This window comes from Barbus barbus (assembly GCF_936440315.1).
Source record: "Barbus barbus genome assembly, chromosome: 1".
NCBI classification, from domain to species: Eukaryota; Metazoa; Chordata; class Actinopteri; order Cypriniformes; family Cyprinidae; genus Barbus; species Barbus barbus.
The window spans coordinates 3,146,915-3,169,330 of NC_136729.1; the positions used below are offsets into that span (position 1 = coordinate 3,146,915).

Sequence of the window (22,416 nt, forward strand, 5' to 3'; positions counted from 1 at the left end):
GATATTTTAGTTAATTCTAACACTATATAACCCATTAAAATGTAATGGTGATGTATGGGAATAATATGCAACTATTTCTCAATTAATTTTTGAATGATTTTCTTTCACATTAAACCACTTGACAGTTCAATGGATCATTGGACGTGTAGACACACACACACACACACACACACACACACACAGCGTTTCCTGCGAATGTCCCGCCAAACGACTGTTTGATCAAACGTTCTCTCACCGGCTTCACTCTGAATGTGACGTTGTAATGCTTTCTTTCTACAGTGAACTGTGCAACTATAATGTAATGCTTCTTCTATGATTCATGGGGCTCTGATTATGACTTCAGTTCAGCTTTGATGCTTTTTATTGCTGGATCAGTTGAACTCGTGGCCGATGCATGCGTTCGTTTGTGATGCGGTTCATTGTGATGCATGAATGAACAATATGCTTCATATGGCATCATCACGCTCAGATTAATTTCTCTGAATGTTTACTGCCTAGGGAACGATGCTGTACGCTTGTTCACTGACATACAGTATTAAACATGCAGTATTATGAATGCAAACGCCTGACATCTGTCTCTCTGGAGCCAATCATGGATTACTGTTTGCTGTTTTGTACACTCACATTGACCTGAACATTAGTAAGTTTGTAGTCTTTGTAGTCCACTAGTTCCCTGCAGCAACTTAGTATAATGTAGTTTTGCAGCTCTTTCTCTGATTTGAATCATATTTGGTAGATTGGTTGGAAAAATAACAATAAGAAATATTCATTATCAACAAACGACTTTTATTGATCTATTTTAATATGTAAAAATGTTTAGCCAGGTCAAACTCTTCTCTCAATGTATTTGGTTTCAATTTGCCATTTATTTCATTGCATTCCTCTTTTGTGTGCAGAACATGATGCGATTCAAACTTTATACTTTGAGGTCAGAATTCGCTTGGATAAAAGTCTCAAGTCTTCAGTGAGTTAAATCTGACAACTGGTTTAAAATGAAAAACTGTTCATAAATAAAGAAAAATATTTAATTTGTTATTTCTAAAAATAGCATTTCGTGTCTTAGTTTGGTTTAGCTTAGTTTATAGTCATTTTAGGTGCTTTCATCTTGTATATATGTATAGAGAGAGAGCTTTCATTTTTATTTTAGTATTAGTTTAATTTTTTATATATAATTTACGTAAAAAGTTTTTACCTTTTCATCTAATATTTATATTTTATTTTATTTCAGCTTTATTCAAAAATTTTACATTTCTACTTTGAGGACTCGTTCAAAGCGAAAAACAGTTCATAAATAGAGTAAAAATGCTTTATTTGTATTTTAAAATGATAACGTTTGGGCTGTTAGTTTGGTGAGACAGCAGTAATAATATTAAATCTTGAGATATTATTATAGTTTTTCATATTTTTAATTAGTTTTTATTTTATATTATCTGTTTTCATTTTACTTTTAGTTAAATTGTAATTTTTATTATTATAAATATATTTTTAAATGTGTCTATATTTATTTCCATTAATTTTAGTTATTTTAGTACATGAAGATCAACTAAATGAAAATAAGAAATGTTGCCTTAGCAACTAAATGGAAATAAAATAAATTTTAGTTTTTATATATTTTTATTTTAATGAAAAATGTTTTGTGGTTTTAATTTCAGTTCACTGCAATAATCCCGACTATGACTTTTAGTATGTATGAGTATTTATTGGATCATTTATTTTGATAGCTGGGTAGTGTTGGAGCTATACGTTAAGACCGGTGACCATCCTCAGATGTCTCTGGTGTGCTGTGGTAAAGTGTGCGAGTCTGCAGTGGATGAAGGCTTCTCATCTCAGCGCTCCTCCCAGTTTGTCCAGCACCTTCAGGCCGTTCTCCTCGTACTCGGCTCTCGAGAGCCAGAAGGACTCCTTGTCTTTCATGATGTTGGCCAGCACCGCTCCTCCCATGAACACCATGTGTTTGCGCCGCGGAGGGTCTTCAATGCGGATCTTAAATTTCTGTACGAGAGAAAGTTTGAGAAAACAGTGAGGAAACGTCAAAATCAGCTAAATTAATGACAACTTATACAAGTGTTTAGTTTCTGACATGCCTGTATGTTTAGAATCTGAAATATTTTTAATTTAAGTTTATTATTAACTTCATTTACATGTCAGCAGCAGCTCTCTCTCTTGCTTTTCTAAGGCCTTTGTGATTTAAAACTGCTGACCTGGGGCCTCATGTATGAATGTTTTTGAAAAGACCAGAGATCAACCAATAATGGATTCTGCAATAATTACAGTCACTGAAAAAAAAGGCTAATTCCCAGTTAGTTAGTCCAAAGTTTTTAAAAACTACATATAACTGAATTAGGTGAATATTTATATTATGGCATTAGTAATATTTTATGAGATAAATTTATTTGAAAAAAATATATTTTGAGAGAATATGCCTTCATTTATTTTATACTGCATCAGTGTTTTAAAACATTTTCAGTTGGCATTTATTTTTACCTTTTGTTTAGTAATTTTGTTGTGCTTTTATCATTTTTATTAGTATTTGTAATTTAAATATTTCTATATAATTATTTGTTTTATTTCAGTTTTATATGTAGCATTTTAAATGCTTCAACTAACTTAGTTCAGTTAATTATCAACATTTCTCGTTTTTAAAAGTTTTTCTATTTAGAAAATATAGGAAAATTTGAATTTAAAATATTCTAATAAAGTCTAAACAAATCTAATAAAATATTCTTGTAAAGTTTTTAAACAAGTTTTTCATCTAATATATATATATATATATATATATATATATATATATATATATATATATAAAATTTCAGATTTATTTTAATTACCGAACCTGATTTCTTTTTAACAATATCAACACTGTAGCCCACTGGAAATTCATTTTAGTCTTGTTTTAAGCATAAATTTAGTAATTTTAAAGTTTATGCTTAAAATAAGGAAAAAAGGATTTTCTAATGGGAAAATAATACAAATAATCTTAAAATAAAGTCTTATTATTAAACATTATTTTGCTTCTCACATAAATTGATCTTGTTTTGAGGGTGTTTCTACGAGGGAGAAAAATCCAGAAATCCTAGCATTTAAATGAGCGTTATAACAGCTTACCGAGAGTTTCTCAGTGTCTCCCCTCAGCACTCTCTCCAGATACAGCTGCTTGATCTCGCGCTCCAAACGGGAAGGAAGTCCCGGGTACATGGTGGTTCCTCCGGACAGCACGATGTGCTTGTATAAATCCGACCTTTAGATGGACGGTAAGACATGAAGGAACATTCCAGATTAATTTCATTTCTATCAGAAACAACTGAACTGTAAAAAAAAGTTGACCTATCTCAAAAAAAATAAGGCAATTTATCACACTCAACTTGTTAAGTTAACTCAACTAGCAAACGACAACTTAAAAACTTTAGTTCATCTAATGAATAAAAGTCAGTCTACTGAATTTGAAAAAGCAATGCTAATCCTCTTTAACAATCTTCTTTCTTTTAGATTTATGTTTCAAACACCACTACATAACTAAAGGCAAATATTTATGCTGAAAGGCAAATGTATTAAATCTAGAAGTTGCAATGAGATGCACATATACTGTACGTCAGTGCATGATTCTCAAGCATGGTGAGGATCAACAAAGGTTAAATCAGTAAAAATATGAACTGTGATCCACATGAGAGCTAACTGACAGAGACAGCAGCAGCAGCAGCATAAATTAAGCCAGTAAAATATAAAACAATGATAATAGTTTAATAATAATTACCATTAAAATGTTTTCAATCTGCATTGGGAACTTGTGCAATATTGTTCAATGTAAAATTGTCTCTTCAGATGACTCGATTTGAAAAGCTAGGGGAACATGTGGATATGTTGTGAACAAATACTTGAGTATCAAAGTCAAGGCAAACATGCTTACAGTATTTTTGTTCGGTTCACACAAAAAAAAAAATGCATCTACTAAAAATTCTTTGTTCAGGCTACTTTTTTTACTTGTTTTTAGACTTTACTTGTTGGATTTTTTACAGTGTGTGACATGCTGAAAATGACCTCAGAAAAAGTGCCTCGGTTGTATTTAACCTGAAATAGCTCTTTAAAAAACTAGCTGTGCTGAGGAAAAGTCTCTCCCAAAGGCCTTGGATAAAATATCTCCTAACTTGTTAGCAGAAGAACATTTGCAGAACAAATCTGTCCAATTACTGACCATACGTCAAGTCAACTTTTGCACCGAGTCAAGCATTAAGCGTCTAATTGAGGATGATGCTGTTGAATTACTCTGACCTGATGTCAATGTCTGCTGCCTGGATGGTGTTGAAGAGCAGTTCGGCCACACCAACACCCTCCACATTAATGAGATGGGGCTGGAAAAGAGCTTCTGGCGCGCCAAACCTCTCGCCTCCCACCATTATCGTCCGCCCGTCTGGTAGCTGCACACAAAAAAGGTGAGTAAAATCCTTTATTTTCTGTAAAGAGGCCAGTTAGGTTTAAATATACGTGTAGGAGAAACGTATAGCAGCTCTCTTGCGGATACAGACTGCATTAGTGCCTGACTGCTTTTTAAGTGGGTTTTTTTATTCATATTTCTTTTCATTTTGATTATTTTAAAGTTTTCATCAAAGAGTTAAAACATGAACCAAACCAACCTGCTACTATGTGAACTACTACACTGATTTGAAGCAAAAAAGTATTTGAAAATTGAACAAAGAGACAAAGGTACAAGACCGGCTTTAATGAGGGGAAAAAACGACAATCCCATGAAGCATTAAAACTGACATAATCGCATTAAAAACTATGGTGAAACACAAAACTAATTTAACAATATTTTACATTTATTACCATATTTCATTATATGCACAAATATTTTTTGTATAAGTATTGTGAGAGCGTTGAGAGACTGACTTGATTACATAATTTGCGGTGCTTCATGGGAGTGGGTGGAGCTAAAGAGCTCTTGGCGACTCTCTGATTGGTGGAAGTTTTGCACAGCATCATGGGTAATGTAGTTTTTTACCACAAATTCCACTGTTTAAAATTAATATTTCAAAAATAAATTGAAATAATGCAAACAGATGGTTTGAACAAAAACATATACCACTGATTAACAACCATGGATCTCACAACAGGTCTATCTTTAAATATTTACAAATTACCATTAAAAATAATTTTGAAATAAAATAGAAATTAGAACATTTTGAAATAAAGAGAAAATAAATGAAGTTTTTAATAGAAATTGATGTTTAATCAATTTTAGAAATTGAGGTTTAATTAAGTTAAAGTAATATGCACTATATCCAGCCCGATCTCACGGCAATTCGTACATATTTTACGATGTGGCTAATTCGTAAGATTTCGTACAACCAGCCAATTCGTATGAATTATGTACGAATGACCTACACCTAACCCCGCCCCTAAACCTACCCGTCACTGGGGTTTAGATAAATCGTACTAAATCGTACGAGTGAGGTTGTACGAATTAGCCACCTCGTAAAATACGTACGAATTGCCGTGAGATAGCGTTGCTATATCTGTGACTCTCAGTTAGTTTTGTCTTGGGACCCAAATTTGAAATGGAGAAGCAATGATCAAACTTAACCTATTTTTGTTCATGGTTTGCAAGGGCATTTCCTAGAATATCTTCATTTTCATCAAGTGTAAGTGTATTTTGTATGTTTTTAAGTGTATTACCGTGTAGGACTCCACCAGGACGGTGGTCTCATTGGCCAGTTTCTGTTCCTGCTCAATGTTGTAGCCAACAAAACACAGATTCTCCTTCATCATCCGCACCGTCTCGAAGTCCGCTGTGTGGTTGAAGGCATAGCCTCGCAGAAGTAAAAGCTGCATGGATGAATATAATGGATGAAAGGCGTATATTTTTGCTAACACTTGGCATATATTGGTGATCCCAGATGTAGATCGATCTTTTTAAAAATAAAACAATGATTCTAGTTTTAATCCATTTTAAGATCATTTATGAAAATCAGTCTGCAAAATAGACCGTTTAATGAAACGTCCCAGGTAGAAGTTAAACTCGAAGGCATCTGTGAATTAATACTGATTATAGTAATGCATTTACAATGCAAGTCAAGAGTCCTTAAATTAATATGTCACAGTTTCCACAAAATATGAAGCAGCACAATTGTTTGTTTCCAGCATTGATAATAATCAGAAATGTTTGTTGAGCAATAAATCAGTATATTATTATGATTTCTGAAGATCTTGTGACACTGAAGACTGGAGGAATGATGCTGAAAACGCCGGATGCTGGTCGTCCTCAGATTCCATGGTGAGAAAAGAAAAGTGGAAAGGAAAATGTCACCTTAATCAGATAGCGTGTGATATCACGTCCTGCGATGTCTAAGCGGCGCGTGAGGTGAGGCAGAGAGAAACCCTCATAAACGGGACAGATGTGAGTCACACCGTCTCCTGAGTCGATCACCACACCGGTCAACAAACCTGCCACACAAACACAGCACACACTCAGGGTTGCCAAGTCTGACCACTTTGCTAAAACTACCCGGTCCTGCAGATTTGCTTTATACAATATTAGGAAGATCAGGCCCTTTCTCTCGGAACATGCAACACAACTCCTTGTTCAAGCTCTTGTTCTGTCCAGGCTTGACTATTGCAATGCTCTCTTGGCAGGTCTTCCAGCCAATTCTATTAAAATTCTACAATTAATCCAAAATGCAGCTGCAAGATTAATCTTTAATGAGCTGAAAAGAACGCACGTCACGCCTCTGTTCATCAATTTGCACTGGCTATTACTCGCATTAAATTCAAGGCATTAATGTTTGCCTAAAACTACCACTTGCTCTGCACCCCTTTACCTAAATTCAGTTCTTCAGACTTATGTGCCCTCTTAGAAGCTTGCGTTCTTCAAGTGAACGACGCATTATTGTTCATCCCAAAGACACACAAAATCACTTTCACAGACTTTTTCATTAACTGTTCCCATCTGGTGGAATGACCTGCCCAACTCAATCCGAGCTGAATCCTTACCCATCTTCAAGAATTGGATAATAACACATCTCTTCCATCTTTATTTGACCTTCTAACTCTAGCACTCTCTATTCTGTCTTCATTTTATTTAAAACACACACAAACACACTTGACCCTCTATCAATTGCATATTTATTCTCTAACTGCTAGCTTTTCTTGAAAAACTAACACTAGCTTTTTTTTTTAAATGTATTCTATCTACTGGTTTCTTTAAAAAAAAAAAACACTTTCTACATGTACTGCGTTAGCCTAACCGAGACTTATCGTAGCACTTGCATGTTGTTGCTCTTTTATTGGTTTTGATTGCTTCTGTTGTCCTCATTTGTAAGTCGCTTTGGATAAAAGCATCTGCTAAATGATTAAATGTAATAGGATGCATATTACAAGTTAATTACTTTATTAATGTGATTAAATTTGATTGCATTTCTAAATTTCTAACGAATGTTTTCAACTGTTAATTATTTTAAAACATGTAAAGCAGGCAGGGTTAACCTTACAGTAGCACTCAACACTGATTACTGTCAGACTTTCAAAATCCTTCTTCACTTGAATTAAGATTATATTCATTTAATTTTAAAGCACAGCCACCACAAAATCAGACTTTAGCATCTCTTCTTACTTTGAGATCATTCTGAGGTTAAATACGGATTTAAAATCATTACAAGAAACCGTTTAATACTGTTTTTGAAATCAAATCTTTGCACAGCTATGATAGGAAACACTAGCATCTAACAATGCCTTGGAAAAAGGAGTTAATCTTAAAAAAAATAAAGCACTTACTTAAACCCAAATAGGAAATAAAACAATTAAGCATATGTCCTATTCTGCGTCCTAAACTCCTGAAACATTGGTGTCTCATATTTTAAAGCAGTCAATGCAATTTGGGAAAGAAATCAATCATATCTGCATGTGTGTGTGAAAATATTCATATGTAACAGTTTCATAATTTAATTGCACAATTTGTCTCAGTAAATGTAACAAATGTAGCAGTTATTTTGTAATTTAACTACGTAACGCCATTACATGTAACTAGTCACTCCCCCAACACTGGACATATTGCATATTTGACTGAAATGTTTATATTGATATATTTATGCTAATAAAACTGCTACCCATTTAATATCTACCAGTGACAAAACTGTGCTAGAAGACAAGTTGTGTGAGGGAGGGGAGGGCACCATTCAGCCTTTGGGCTTCTTTGAAAACAAACTGATTATGAGTGATTTTTCAAATCTCGCCTTTTAAATAAAACAGACAATCGGCGATTGATAAAGTTATCGAGTCACTGCAACTGCCTTAAAAAGCTCTGGTTGCCATATATTCGGCTCAGACGAGAGCTTAGGACTGCGCATGCGCATTGGCCGGATCAACCCAAGGATTTTATAACGCTGTTTGAGCTTAAAGGGATAGTTCACCTAAAAATGAAAATTCTGTCATTCCAAACCTGTAAGACCTTTGTTCATATTCAGAACACAAATTAGTTTGATGAAATCCGAGAGCTCTCTGACCCTCCATAGACAGCAAGGGTACTACCACGATCAAGGCAAGGAGATCGTTAAAACAGTCCATGTGGTATCAGGGGTTCAACCGTAATTTTACAAAGCAGCGAGAATACTTTTTGTGTCCAAACTAAACAATAATAACATCATTTATTCAGAAATTCTTCTCCCTGAGTTACGTCTTCCACCATTTTGGAGAGTACCCCAGAACGTAATCAATGTAATCACCATTGTTTACGTTCAGGATGAAGCGCATTTCTGTGCCTTGATGGTGGTGGTAGATGGTGCCTTGAAGATTGTGGTCTATGGAGGGTCAGAGAGCTCTTACATTTCATTGAAAATATCTTCATTTGTGTTCCGAAGATGAGCGAAAGTCTTATGGGTTTGGAACGACATGAGGGTGAGAAATTAATGACAGAATTTTCATCTTTGGGTGAACTATCCCTTTAAGAAGTTGACCGGTCTGTTTTACCCTGAGCGTAGAGAGTCAGCAAGGCCTGAATGGCGATGTAGATGCCGTGGAACTTGTAGGTCTCGAACATGACCTCGGCGATCTTCTGCCGGTTCTTCATCGGGTTCAAGGGCGGCTCCGTAAGCAGGACCTTACAGTCGGGAGGGCTGATGTCGAGCCGCTGCGGGCCGAAGGTGTGATCCCACAGGTGCAGCATGTCCTCCCAGCAGCGGACTATCCCGTTCTCCATGGGGTACGAGACCTCCAGCATGGAGCGGCATTCGCTCGCCTCATCACCAACCATCAGATCCTGCAGAGAGGTGAACAGTGCTGACTTCAGTATTGAACGAGTAAAAAACAATAACAAATTATTAAAGCATTGAGGTAACTACATTTTTTATTAAACTTATTTATTTTAATAAGTAATATTTATTCAATTCATTTAAAAATGTATCTGTGTAGGCCTAGCTATTCAATGAATTATATATTCTGCAAATGTAAAGATGGAGTAGGATAGTTTGTGCAGCAGAAATAATGAATCTCACGCAACTCTAATAATCTGCTGTCTAATGTCAACAGTCTTAAAACTATTTTTTAAATAAAATTATTTTGTTGTATATCTGAGAAATATAAAGCTATATTAGAATAATAGATATGACAGTGTATATATTGTTAATATTACATTTTTGTGGTTACTGAAATGTATGAGAGTGGTATATTAAATAATATCGAATAAGGCACTTAAATGTACAATAAAATATATATTAAAATGAGGAATATAATTATTCTAAATAAAAATAATCTATAATAATTGAGAGGTGTTTTTATTGCCATCCTGTTAAATGAGTGTAATTTATTTATACTATATATTATATTTTGCATTATATATTTATTAATATTTTTAATTGTTTTATATTTTAATATTTTCAGGTAGTATTTTAGTTTAAGTTTTGATAGATTTATGATCTTTTGTCATTTTTAGTGTTTTTTTCCCCCTATATTTTCCAATTTTTTTACTTTATTTTCTTTTTAATTGTTTTAACAGTTTTATTTCAATGTAATTGTATTGTTTTAAATGTATTTACTTCACTACTTGGTATTACAACATTTTAAAATGTCATTCATTTTTTCCTTTAGTATTTTTGATATTTTTATTTCAGATTTATATTTTTTTCAGTTTTTTTTTTATGTTTTGGCTGGATAACTCACCTTGATCTCTATATTCCCGACTTTTGTATCTGACCGAATGATGGGACGTCCCACCAGGGCTGGGAAGATGTGATCGGGAAAATTGGAGCCAGCAAAGCCACACTTGACAAACTGCAGGACATTATGTGAGAAGATGTCAAGTGAGTGGTGTAAAAAATAAAACTCAGTTCTCTTTTACCCGTTTCAGGTTTGTAATGTCATGCTGCAGATATTGCACTGAATTATCAGAGCTTAGCTAGTTTTGAAGAACTGCAACTTCCCCAGCTCCCTCTAACTTCCCTACTTTCACTAAACTGTGTTTTAAAGTTTCAGGTCATCAACCTCGAAACTAGCTCATGACGTAAAGAAGAACAACACTGACAGGCTTCCAAGGTTAAAGCATTTCCTCATTTGTGACCAATAACTGTGTATCTTTTCCCCTGCCACCTTTTAAGGTGAAGTGAACAGTGTTTGTGGGCAGACGTGTTCAAACAGATTTCAGCAATGCAACAGGCCCCTGCACGAGCCCTCGTCAGGCATGCAATGCAGTAAATACATCATGGAAAAAAGTTTCTGACATCTTATGTTTAAAATATTTGTTAAGAATGTTAGAAGCTTTTAAAACAGAAATATATTTAGTTCTATGTAAGTTTCTGAATTAAAACAAGTTTCTTTCGACATTCATTTAAACACAAATGTGACCCTGGAGCACAAAATCAGTCATAAGGGTCAATTTTTCGAAATTGAGATGTATACATAATCTGAAAACTGAATAAATAAGCTTTCCATTGATGTATGGTTTGTTATGATAGGACAATATTTGGTCGAGATTTGAAAATCTGGAATCTGAGGGTGCAAAAAAAAATTCATATTGAGAGAATCGCCTTTAAAGTTCTTAGCAATGTAAGTTTTGATGTATTTATGGTAGAAAATTTACAAAATATCTTCATGGAGCATAATCTTTATTTAATATCCTAATGATTTTTGGCATAAAAGAAAAATTGTTCACTTTGACCCATACAATGTATTGTTGGCTATTGCTACAAATATACCCCCAGCGACTGCTTTTGTGCTCCAGGGTCACAAATAGTGTTGATGTTCAATCCTGTGCATCAGTATCCAGTATTTAAATCAGTGATATTCTATAGCAGCAGATAATTTGCTTATATAGCGTTTTAGCCCCATAATAATGACTTGTGTAGCTCTTACCCCCGTCCCATTGTCACAGACGACCACTTTCCTCCCGCCGCTGTCCATGCTGGTTCAGATGAGCTGCAGGGACTGTCGGTGCATTCGGTGAGCATGTAGACGCTCGTCTGTCTCAGTCAGGCTGTTTTGTGAAGTGAGGTCAGATTTAAAGGAGGAGCGACTCCGCCTTCACTCCAAGTGATCAAATCCCAGAGGAAAAACCTTTTATTTTGCACAGTTAAATATATACCATTTAATGAAAAGCTGCCAGTCGCCTTATGTAGTAAATATATTTTGAAATATGTAAATAAAAGTATGTAAATAAAAAAATATGATATTGTGATATAAAATATTGTGAAAATGATACTTAAAAATGATAAACTACCTTTTAATTCAGAGCCTTTGCAGATAAACGCAAAAATAAATCTAATTTAATGGGAAAGTAATGCAGAAACCTTATAATAAAACAATTGCTGAACTGCAAGTCACCTTATCATACAATAAAATGTTGCTTTTTAAAAGACAGTGCATGTAATTTAAATATTGTGTATCTTGCAGTGACACCCCAAAAATATGCAGTTTAATGGAAAAATAATGCAAACGATTTTACAGTAAAAACCTGATGATTGTTGAAATTACAGTACATACTGTAAATGTATTATATTTGTATTATAATGTATTATATTTTAAAAGACAATTTAAATTGCTAAAAAAATTACCTTATATTAGAGAAAATGTATGCGTAACAGCAACATGCATACTTGCATAAAATATTAAAACTATGCTTTTTTATGATAAAATGTCTACGAGTTGCCTTATAATTTGCAGGTGAAAAAAATATTATACTTAGCAATGCAATACATATACTTTTAGAATAAAATATGGTTGTTGTTTTTTTTAATACGAGCATGCATCAGAATATCAATTTATTCTTGTGTGTTTTACACCAAGTTGTACAGGTTTGTAATGATAATAAATTAAGTAATGATAATATTTTCATTTATTGTTAAATAATTCCTTGAAATGGTGGTTTAGGCTTTGCAAAGTATTTTCACACTTTGAGTCTCTTAGCTTCAAAAATAATTTCATTTATTTCAAAATGGCAAGCAACAGACAAATGAAAACAAGATAGTGCCGTTCTTCATGTGACTTCGGTGAGTATGGGTGTGGAAATGATAAATGACGGACGATCATACAGTTTGATGCCGTCCTCAAAGTGTAGGCACATAAAAAGCTGAGTGACTCTGTTCATTGAAATGAAATGTACAGTAAGTTGATGTGTCATCTGTGAGATGTTTAGAAACCTGTTCGGTCGCTGTTTTTGCAGCACCGCTTGGTGGCTCAGAAATTCACAGCATATTTCAAGGTCAGCAGCATTAATATTCCATAACATGTCAGTTAATCTACGTTCATCCAGACTACATGATTATATCAGTTCAAAGGATCTAAATACTCATTTAACAACAAAATGTACAAGCAACTGACACGACCTACACTATATTCTCATGAAAACATACAGCAGCAAGTTACTTCTACCTTCCGTTTTCAGCGTGTCTCTTTTTGGACAAGCAGATCAAACCGTTTCATGTTTATAGTGTTATGAAAGGCCTGGCTGGAAGATCTAGACTAGATTTTCAACAAAATTTGCATAATATATGTCCTTCTGTGCGATATGTCTCATATTTTGTGCCAACTGAGTATTAGAATGATTGAAAAAGCCAATGAACCTGAAGAGATTGATTTGGCACGTGCCTTTTAAGAGGTTCGGTCTTAAAATTGTAGCTCCTCTTTGGTCAGGGACGGACCAAACACGAAAAAGGAAGTAACTGAGAACTTTGTCCTTTTTAGTCAGATTTCTTAACAGCAAATCGAGCTGATTCCTCAGTCTTTCCTTTAAGTGCATATCTAAGCAGCAGTCCTCTGCAAACTCTCATGTGTTTCCGGCACAGATGTTCTTCACGACTCAAAGTCGCTGTCGCTGCTGACGGATATGTCCGGCGTGGAGGCCCCAGTCCCCCGTGGCCCCGTGCCAGAGCTGCAGTCGCTGTTCTCCCCTGGGCTCCCGGGACGATGCGGTGAGGAGCCCTGGAGGTGCGTGTTATGCTCTGAGGAACATTCTAGAGAGCTTCCAGAGGGAAGGAGGGAGGAATCTTGCTGCAGCCTACGGAAGAAAAAGAGAGGTAGATGGATATTTACTTTTGAGATGCAAATCAACATAGATACAGTTGAAGCTCCTACACGCTTAAAGGGATAGTTCACCCAAAAATGAAAATTCTGTCTTCAATTACTCACACTCCTGTCGTTCCAAACCCGTAAGACCATATTTTTGATGAAATCCGAGAGCTCTCTGACCCTCCCATAGACAGCAACGGTCCTTACACAATCAAGGCTCAGAAACGTATCAAGGAGATTGTTAAAATAATCCATGTGACATCAGCTACGAAAATACTTTGTGTGCAAAGAAAACAAAAATAACGACTTTATTCAACAATTCGTCTCCTCCGCGTCACCCTATAGCGACTTTTTTGGAGAATATCACATACGCAAACAACAAATGCAACATATGTACGTCGTTTACATCGTTTACGCTTTGATCTGAACATAAATAACGTATCCGCCTACATAAGTTGCATATTTTTTAATACAAAAAGTATTCTCGTAGCTTCATAAAATTACGGTTGAACCACTGATGTTAAATTGATTATTTTAACAATATCCTTACTGCATTTCTGAGCCTTGATCGTGTAAGGATCCTTGCTATCTATGGAGGGGTCAGAGAGCTCTCGGATTTCACCAAACTACACTGAAGAAAATTATAAACGCAACACTTTTGTTTTTGCGCCCATTTTTCATGAGGTGAACTCAAAGATCTAAGACTTTTTCTATGTACACATAAGGCCTATTTCTCTCAAATATTATTCACAAATTTGTCTAAATCTGTGTTAGTGAGCACTTCTCCTTTGCAGAGATGATCCATCCACGTCACAGGTGTGGCATATCAAGATGCTGATTAGACAGCATGATTATTGCACAGGTGTGCCTTACGCTGACCACAATAAAAGGCCACTCTAAAATGTGCAGTTTTATCACACAGTTCAATGCCAAAGATGTCGCAAGTTTTGAGGGAGCGTGTAATTGGCATGCTGACTGCAGGAATGTCCACCAGAGCTGTTGCCCGTGAATTGAATGTTCATTTCTCTACCATATGCCGTCTCCAAAGGCGTTTCAGAGAATTTGGCAGTACATCCAACCGGCCTCACAACCGCAGACCACGTGTAACCACACCAGCCCAGGACCTCCACATACAGCATCTTCACCTCCAAGATCGTCTGAGACCAGCCACCCGGACAGCTGCTGCAACAATCGGTTTGCATAACCAAAGAATTTCTGCACAAACTGTCAGAAACCGTCTCAGGGAAGCTCATCTGCATGCTCGTCGTCCTCATCGGGGTCTCGACCTGACTGCAGTTCGTCGTCGTAAGCGACTTGAGTGGGCAAATGCTCACATTTGATGGCGCCTGGCACTTTGGAGAGGTGTTCGCTTCACGGATGAATCCTGGTTTTCACTGTATTTATTTATTTATTTATTTATTTATTTAGTCATTTAGCAGACGCTTTTATCCAAAGCGACTTACAAATGAGGACTGTACAGGGCAGATGGCAGACAGCGTGTATGGCATCATGTGGGTGAGCGGTTTTCTGATGTCAACGTTATGGATTGAGTGGCCCATGGTGGCGGTGGGGTTATGGTATGGGCAGGCATATGTTATGGACAACGAACACAGGTGCATTTTATTGATAGCATTTTGAATGCACAGAGATACCATGACGAGATCCTGAGACCCATTGTTGTGCCATTCATCCACGACCATCACCTCATGTTGCAGCATGATAATGCATGGCCCCATGTTGCAAGGATCTGTACACAATTCCTGGAAGCTGAAAACATCCCAGTTCTTGCATGGCCAGCATACTCGCCGGACATGTCACCCATTGAGCATGTTTGGGATGCTCTGGATCGGCGTATACGACAGCGTGTTCCAGTTCCTGCCAATATCAGCAACTTCGCACAGCCATTGAAGAGGAGTGGACCAACATTCCACAGGCCACAATCAACAACCTGATCAACTCTATGCGAAGGAGATATGTTGCACTGTGTGAGACAAATGGTGGTCACACCAGACTGGTTTTCTGACCCCCCCCCCCCCTCGAACCACCCCAATACAATTAAACTGCACATTTTAGATTGGCTTTTTATTGTGGTCAGCCTAAGGCACACCTGTGCAATAATCATGCTGTCTAATCAGCATCTTGATATGCCACACCTGTGACGTGGATGGATTATCTCGGCAAAGGAGAAGTGCTCACTAACACAGATTTAAACAGATTTGTGAACAATATTTGAGAGAAATAGGCCTTTTGTGTACATAGAAAAAGTCTTAGATCTTTGAGTTCAGCTCATGAAAAATGGGGGCAAAAATTTGCGCTTATAATTTTGTTCAGTGTAGTTTGTGTTCCGAAGATGAACGAAGGTCTTAAGGGTTTGCAACGACATGAGGGTGAATAATTAATGACAGAATATTCATTATAGTGTGAACTATCCCTTTAAATATAAAGGTTCCAAAAGGAGTTTTTTCACGGTGATGCCATAGAAGAACCATTTTTGGTTTCCCAAAGAACCCTTCAGTGAACACTTCTTAAAGAAAAAAAAAAATTCTTTATGTGAAGAACATTTAAAAAATTGTTCAACTTTTTCCACTATAAAGAACCTTTTGTGGAATGGAATAGTTCCGTGGCTCTTCATGGAACCATTGATGCCAAAAAAGAACCTTTATTTTTAAGTGTGGAAAATGACCATAAGGAAACTCCATATAACTTATGCACTTTATTAACCCTTCTGAAGCTATACAATATTTGGTGTCAGAAACGCACCCAAATTTAACTTAATAATTTCATATGTGTAATTCATATGCGAATATAGTCATATGCATACTTTTATGGTGCTTTTGTCCTAATATTAATTAATGGGCCTGAGCAAACATCAGTTAACAAAGAACAGTTTTACACTTTTATTAATTAACATTAACAAAGATACTGATACAGCTGTTCATATTACTGTAAGCTTTATTTAATGATACCATGTAATGTCTTGTGCATTTATGTTCTTAGTATTTTTAATATATTTAATACATTATTATAGTATTTATTAAAAGTTTGAATTAGCTTTTATTTTTGTATGTATATATCTTTTATATTTACTCAGGTTTTAGTATTTTATAATGTGCTTTTGTAATTTTTATTAGATTTGGGTTTTTTATATTTCTAATGTAGCTTTAATTTCAGTTGTAGTTGCACAGTCATTTTTGTACACTAATTGCAGTTATTTGAGGCAACATTTCTCGTTTCATGTATGTTTTTTGTTTAATATTCATATTTTATTTTAGCTATATTTCAAATAATGAAAATGATTTTAATAGTTTTGGTTAACATTAACAACACCAAATGAGCAATGAAATACAAATTGGCTTGTATTATTCAAGACAAGTTTCAAGACAAATCTCAATTAATCATGTTGTCTTGTTTTTTGTTTCTCCGCCATTCATAATAGAGCATGTTTGTTTCGTTTGTGTACCTGTTTTTAGCAGACGCCGCTCTGTCCCGCTGTCTTCTGTTTTTGAACCAGTTGCCCACCTGAGTGGGTGTGAGTCCCGTGGCCTGAGCCAGATGACGCTTTCTGGAGGGGTTTGGATAGGGATCCTGCAGGTACCATTCCCTCAGCAGGCTACGGGTTCGCTCCTGAAAACACAAAGCCAAGAGTCCAAAAAATCACATTGACTTCAAAATTACAGTAGCCTTCAAAAATGTGGAGTTGGTAAGATTTTTAATATTTTTAAAGAAGTCTTTTCTGCTCACCAAGCCTGCATTTATTTGATCAGATATACAGTAAAACAGTGAAATATTATTAAAATTTAAAATAAATGTTTTCTATTTGAATACATTTTCAAATATAATTTATTCCTGTGATCACAGCTGAATTTTCAGCGTCATTATTTTTCATAAATCATTTTAATATGCTGATTTGCTGCTCAAGAAAGTATTATTATCAACGTTGAAAACGGTTGTGTTGCTTCATATTTTTGTGGAAATTGAATAAAAAGTTCAAAAGAACAGAATTGATTTAAAATAGAAATCTTTTTAAAACATTATGAAAGTCTTTGCTATCACTTTATCAATTTAATGCATCCCTGCTGAATAAAAGTGTTTTTTTCACTTACGATTGAATCACAAATTCATCCTATTTTTTAACTAATTTATTTAATTTTCCAAGAATGTTCCTAATTTTTTGCATAAATCCTCAGATTTTTGTGCACATTTTCAGAAATGACCTGTATTAACCTATTTGGTGAAGCTTAATGCCTTTTAAAAAGCTTGAGATGGATAACAGCATTATATCTCATTATAGCACATTTAAAATAATCAGTCTGCAGGGTTGGATGTATTTATAGATCACTATAACCTGGAGAAACATTGTTATCTGTGTGCTAAAGAGGATCAGTCTCATTACACTGCAAAAAAAAAAAAAAGACTAAAAATGGTTCATTTAAATGTTACTTTTTGATGTAAAAAATCAACTTTCCTTCATATGCACTGTTTATAGTGTTGATTTGTTGCAGTTAGCTTCACACTATACACTCGTAGTCGTGCAATAGTCGATATTTCATCATGATGTCCTTGGAAATCCAAGATAAGAAGGGCAGAAGTTGTTATTAGGCTTAAAGCACTGTTCTGGGATCAGGCATCTGAAGTCAATCCCGGTTTGTGTCTTATATCGTTTAACATCTGCTGCAGTGATTACGCTTCATTTCCTGCATTTCCACATTTGTGAAGTGAACTGGCACGCAGACCACTTTATAATCCACTTTACGTTTCAATTCACATTCGGCTGGTCTACAAAAACAATCACGGACTTGGGGAATCGTTATGAGGGCTTTGCAAAGTAGTTTAGCTGTGAGTTAATCTGGCCACTCGCGTCTGGAGCAGGGTGAAAAGGTAGAAAGTCATCATGTGGACTGAGGGCTTAAATGCCACAGGTGGTCCTCCTCGGCTCAAGAGGCTTAAGAAGCGCCGGCGGCGTCTCAATGCACCGGGAGAGTCTCTGCCTGCAGGAGCTCGGCATGCTATCATAGCTGCTGAACAATAATGCCGTGTTTGCATTGTGGCGTGGAGAATGAAGCGTAATTAAGTCCTCATTTATTTGCACTGCGACTGTATAAATACACTTTAAAAGTGAAAATGTAGAGCTATTTCTACTTAGTCTGGCACTAGAAATGACTTTGTTTGTTGTAACCTAATATAGTCAGGTTGATTCAGTCACATTCAATTATATGTTTGCCTGGAACTGAGCCAGGAAAAGTAGGTTTTACAATAAGAAGCACTTTTGGTTTTAGATGACGAAATATTTGAGTGCATAAACAATCAGATACAAAGCCTGATTCATGTACACTTGAAGTTTTGAAGTATTGCACTTTCAGTATGCTTTTGTCATTTAGACTGTTTGTTTGTTTTTCAAAGTTGTAAATAAAGATTATTGTAGCACGTAGTCTTTTTACTTAAAAATTGTAATGTTTAATTCAATGTTGCTTGCCATTTCTTTGTGAAATTTACTAATTTCTGACTGAAAATTATTACATTTTTTTCAGTGTATATATATATGTGTGTGTGTGTGTGGTGTTCTAGTTGGTCAACAGATATTGATTTTGTAATTTTTTTCATAATATTTACACTAAATTCACTATTACAGATATTATTTAATTCATATAAAGTCATTCTGAAAATAAAACGTATCCATTGACTATAGGTTGTTTTCTGAACTGACTGATATATCTGTGTAGAAATAGTTTCTATGTTCAATTAAATCAGCTTACATTATTAATCAAAAGTTTGAATTTATTTATGAAACCTTTCAGAAGGTTTGAGTCGATACTTGAAATTAGTTTTGTAGACAAATATGAATTTCTTTAGAAGACTAAATATATAATTGAAATGCATGAGTTAAGAGCAGAAAGTGAAGGAAAAGTTCCCTGTTTAAAGGCTGATGGATTTGTTTGAGAGCGTTGCATCTTCGAGGAAGATAAAATATGAGGGAGCTTGGCTTTATGGTTTATGCAAAACCCTCATCTTTCCATCTGTGCTGTTTCAAAGCTTTTATGACCAATATTCATTTAAAATGTGGCAAGTAGTCGTAACGAGTGAGTGTGTCCGAGGGCAAAAGCTGCTTTAAATGCAAAGGATAGTCACAACAAATGTTGATTTAATTTAGTTATTAGAAGTTAATTGATAAAGAAAATCTATTTATGACATTATCATGACAGCGTCCTCATTTTACAGCATTTTTACACAAGTGCCTAAAACAGTACTGTAGCTACTGTAGTAACTTCATTTTTTAGTTACTCCCTAACACTGGGCCCCACTCACATATTTTCCTGAGAGTGCACAATGAAGTTTTAAGCAATGCATCTTCTTTCCAGCCCATTTAAAGCCAGCAATATAATAATTTTTAAACAATAGTTGACTTAAATAAAACAACCCAGAATGTTGGGTAAAAACATTAACCCAACCAGCTGGGTCAAAATAACCCAGCATGCCTTCAGTCCAAGATTTACCCAGCGCTGGGTTGCCATATAACACTGGGCCCCACTCGCAGATTTTCCTGAGTGCACGATAAAGTTTTGCATGTTTCCCGTGTGTCTCACCTTAAAGCAGTGCGTCTTCTGCTCTCCGTCCCAGATGGTCCGAGGAAGGGGGAACCTCTTCCGGATGCGGTACTTCTCCACGGGACCCAGCGGCCTCCCCCTCAGGCGCTCCGCCTCGCGGTAGTGCGCGTCCAGCCACAGGTCCTGCAGCTTGGCGTGGGACTCCCGAGTGAAGCGGTGGCTCTGCAGGATCTGATAGAGAGCCTCGAAGTTCCCGCCGTGGAAGGCGACCAGCGCCCGGGCGCGCATCACAGACTCCTGCCGGTTGAGCAGCTCTCCGGCGGGCAGGGACCAGAGGAAGCGACCCAAGCGCTCCATATCTCCAGTCTCCTCCAGATTCTCGCAGACTCGAGCCACCTGCTCAGGTGTGAACAGCGGCAGAGGAAACATGGCTAGGTTTAGGGTTGCGTTTGGCTCGTCTGTTTATATCACCATTGCGCGCAAATTCAGCTTTACAATCACTCCAGGATACACCTATTATATAATGCCCCTCTAAAGCGACCGATTTCCCGGTAGGATCTGGGGGGAATCACGGTGTCTTCCAGTTCTAGTAAAGGAGGAGCGGCAGAAGTCAAGCCTATTTATAGAGAGATTGAATTAGCATCTTTGCGCTTGTTTTGAGGAGGATTATGCGCCTCGGTCATTAGCCGCTCGGCGGGGGTGCTGCTCGCGGAGGGACTGACGGGATGATCGGGTTGTTTGACTAACTGAGGAGCACATTAACTGTCACAGATTTCTTTCTTTCTGAAATGGAATGAATGGAATGGAAATGGATGAATGGAAACCTGATGCAGCCGGTGAAAACCGTTCTGGTTTATATAGCACATGATCATTTATATAGCATGATGAACGTGCAAGTGAATTTTTGTAATTTACAGATGGTGCACATGCATGATGCATGCATTTTTAACAATAAGTTGCATTTATAATAGCCTAATTTAGCATTTAATTATTAAATCTATCAAAAGAGTTGCAGATTATTTCTGCTTGATTACCGACTAGTCACTTGCATTTTTTATAAGAATATAACAATTTCTATTTAAATATTTTAAAATAATTAATAATAATAATACATAAACTATAAAAAGCTATAATAACATTTTTAATTACAAATAACAAATATTTAACAGTAATTGTAGTCATTAAAAATATATTTATAAATATTCTTTATACAAATAATTATTAACATTCTGTCTATCGTTGTAGCCCATAAAACCTACTGCCTTGTTGGTGAAAAGGAGTACTTACTTACTTTACTTTTGTCATTTAGCAGACGCTTTTGTCCAAAGCGACTTACAAATAAGAAAAAGTAACTAAAACTAAAAAGTTACAACTCTATAAATACTATCTACCCACATATTTAAGAAAATAAAGAAATAAAATAAAATTAACACATGCATATAACAACAACATTTCAATAATAAACATATCAATGAAAAAATTAAATAAAAAGCTACTACTATCCCTTAAAAACTTAATTTAAAAATCTAAATAATTATAAAAACATTATTTTGCACAGACAAAATGCTGAACTGTGCCAAAAGTGGAATTGAGAAAAATGTCCAAAAGTTTGGTCCAAACTGATGTAGATTTTATTTAATTTTATTTATGTATTTTTTGGCGGCATTTTTCCATATTGGACAGAAAGATGCACTAAGCATTTGTGGCCTTCTCAGCGAATCTTTCTTCTGTTTCTGCGGCGCTGTATGTGATAAACAGGCTCATTCAGTCAGAAGGTAAATGGACCAGAGGCCTGTGGTGTTGTCATACTGCCTTTAATTGGGATTTGATCGGAGCGAGACGCTTAGGCCATGGAAATCACGATCACATGCCAGTCCGAGGAGACGTTCTGAGATGCATGTTGCCTAAATCGCTTCAGAATCCACCACAATCCCGACTGACTAATACCTCCTTAATTAATCTGGACGCGGTTGCACCGTCTCCTCTGTGACCCTGGAGCAGCTCTGAGCGCCTGATGCCCAACAGCACCTTAGGCCACCTTATTACAATAATATCCCCCTCCAGATCTCCTGGCCATTAATCAGGCCGGCACAAGACAATTTTACTATTAATCCGGTTTAGCATAAGCATCTGTCAACAAATTGGTTAAACAAACGTGCAACTATACCCTTACTGCTGAAATATGCCGGGCTGAGGCTGATTACACGTGTTGTGGACTCACTCAAAGTTCTTGATGTTTCATTACACGTTCTTCTTATCAGTGTGTTTTCTTTCACAACTTATGTAACTTAATGTTAATAAATGAATATCTGACATCAGCTGTGTGTGTGTGTATATATATATATATATAGCATGGAGAATAATATATATTTAAAGTTGATATATGCATTGT

The 22,416-nt window shown here is 35.9% G+C and overlaps 2 protein-coding genes across 2 annotated transcripts; both read right to left on the reverse strand.

Annotated features, from left to right (window-relative positions):
• Positions 1-1,487: 1,487 nt before the first annotated feature.
• On the reverse strand, positions 1,488-11,466 carry LOC306868924 (actin-related protein 2-B). Its single transcript, XM_079415401.1, has 8 exons — positions 11,332-11,466; positions 10,144-10,254; positions 8,956-9,244; positions 6,302-6,438; positions 5,671-5,820; positions 4,267-4,412; positions 3,106-3,238; positions 1,488-1,992 (listed from the first exon to the last, which is right to left on the reverse strand). Exons 1-8 carry the CDS (start codon positions 11,377-11,379, stop codon positions 1,822-1,824), a joined length of 1,185 nt encoding a protein of 394 aa, XP_079271527.1. The 5' UTR covers positions 11,380-11,466; the 3' UTR covers positions 1,488-1,821.
• Positions 11,467-12,379: 913 nt separating this feature from the next.
• On the reverse strand, positions 12,380-20,615 carry LOC306876442 (homeobox protein SIX6-like). Its single transcript, XM_079427608.1, has 3 exons — positions 20,064-20,615; positions 16,943-17,106; positions 12,380-13,471 (listed from the first exon to the last, which is right to left on the reverse strand). Exons 1-3 carry the CDS (start codon positions 20,451-20,453, stop codon positions 13,267-13,269), a joined length of 759 nt encoding a protein of 252 aa, XP_079283734.1. The 5' UTR covers positions 20,454-20,615; the 3' UTR covers positions 12,380-13,266.
• Positions 20,616-22,416: the final 1,801 nt, after the last annotated feature.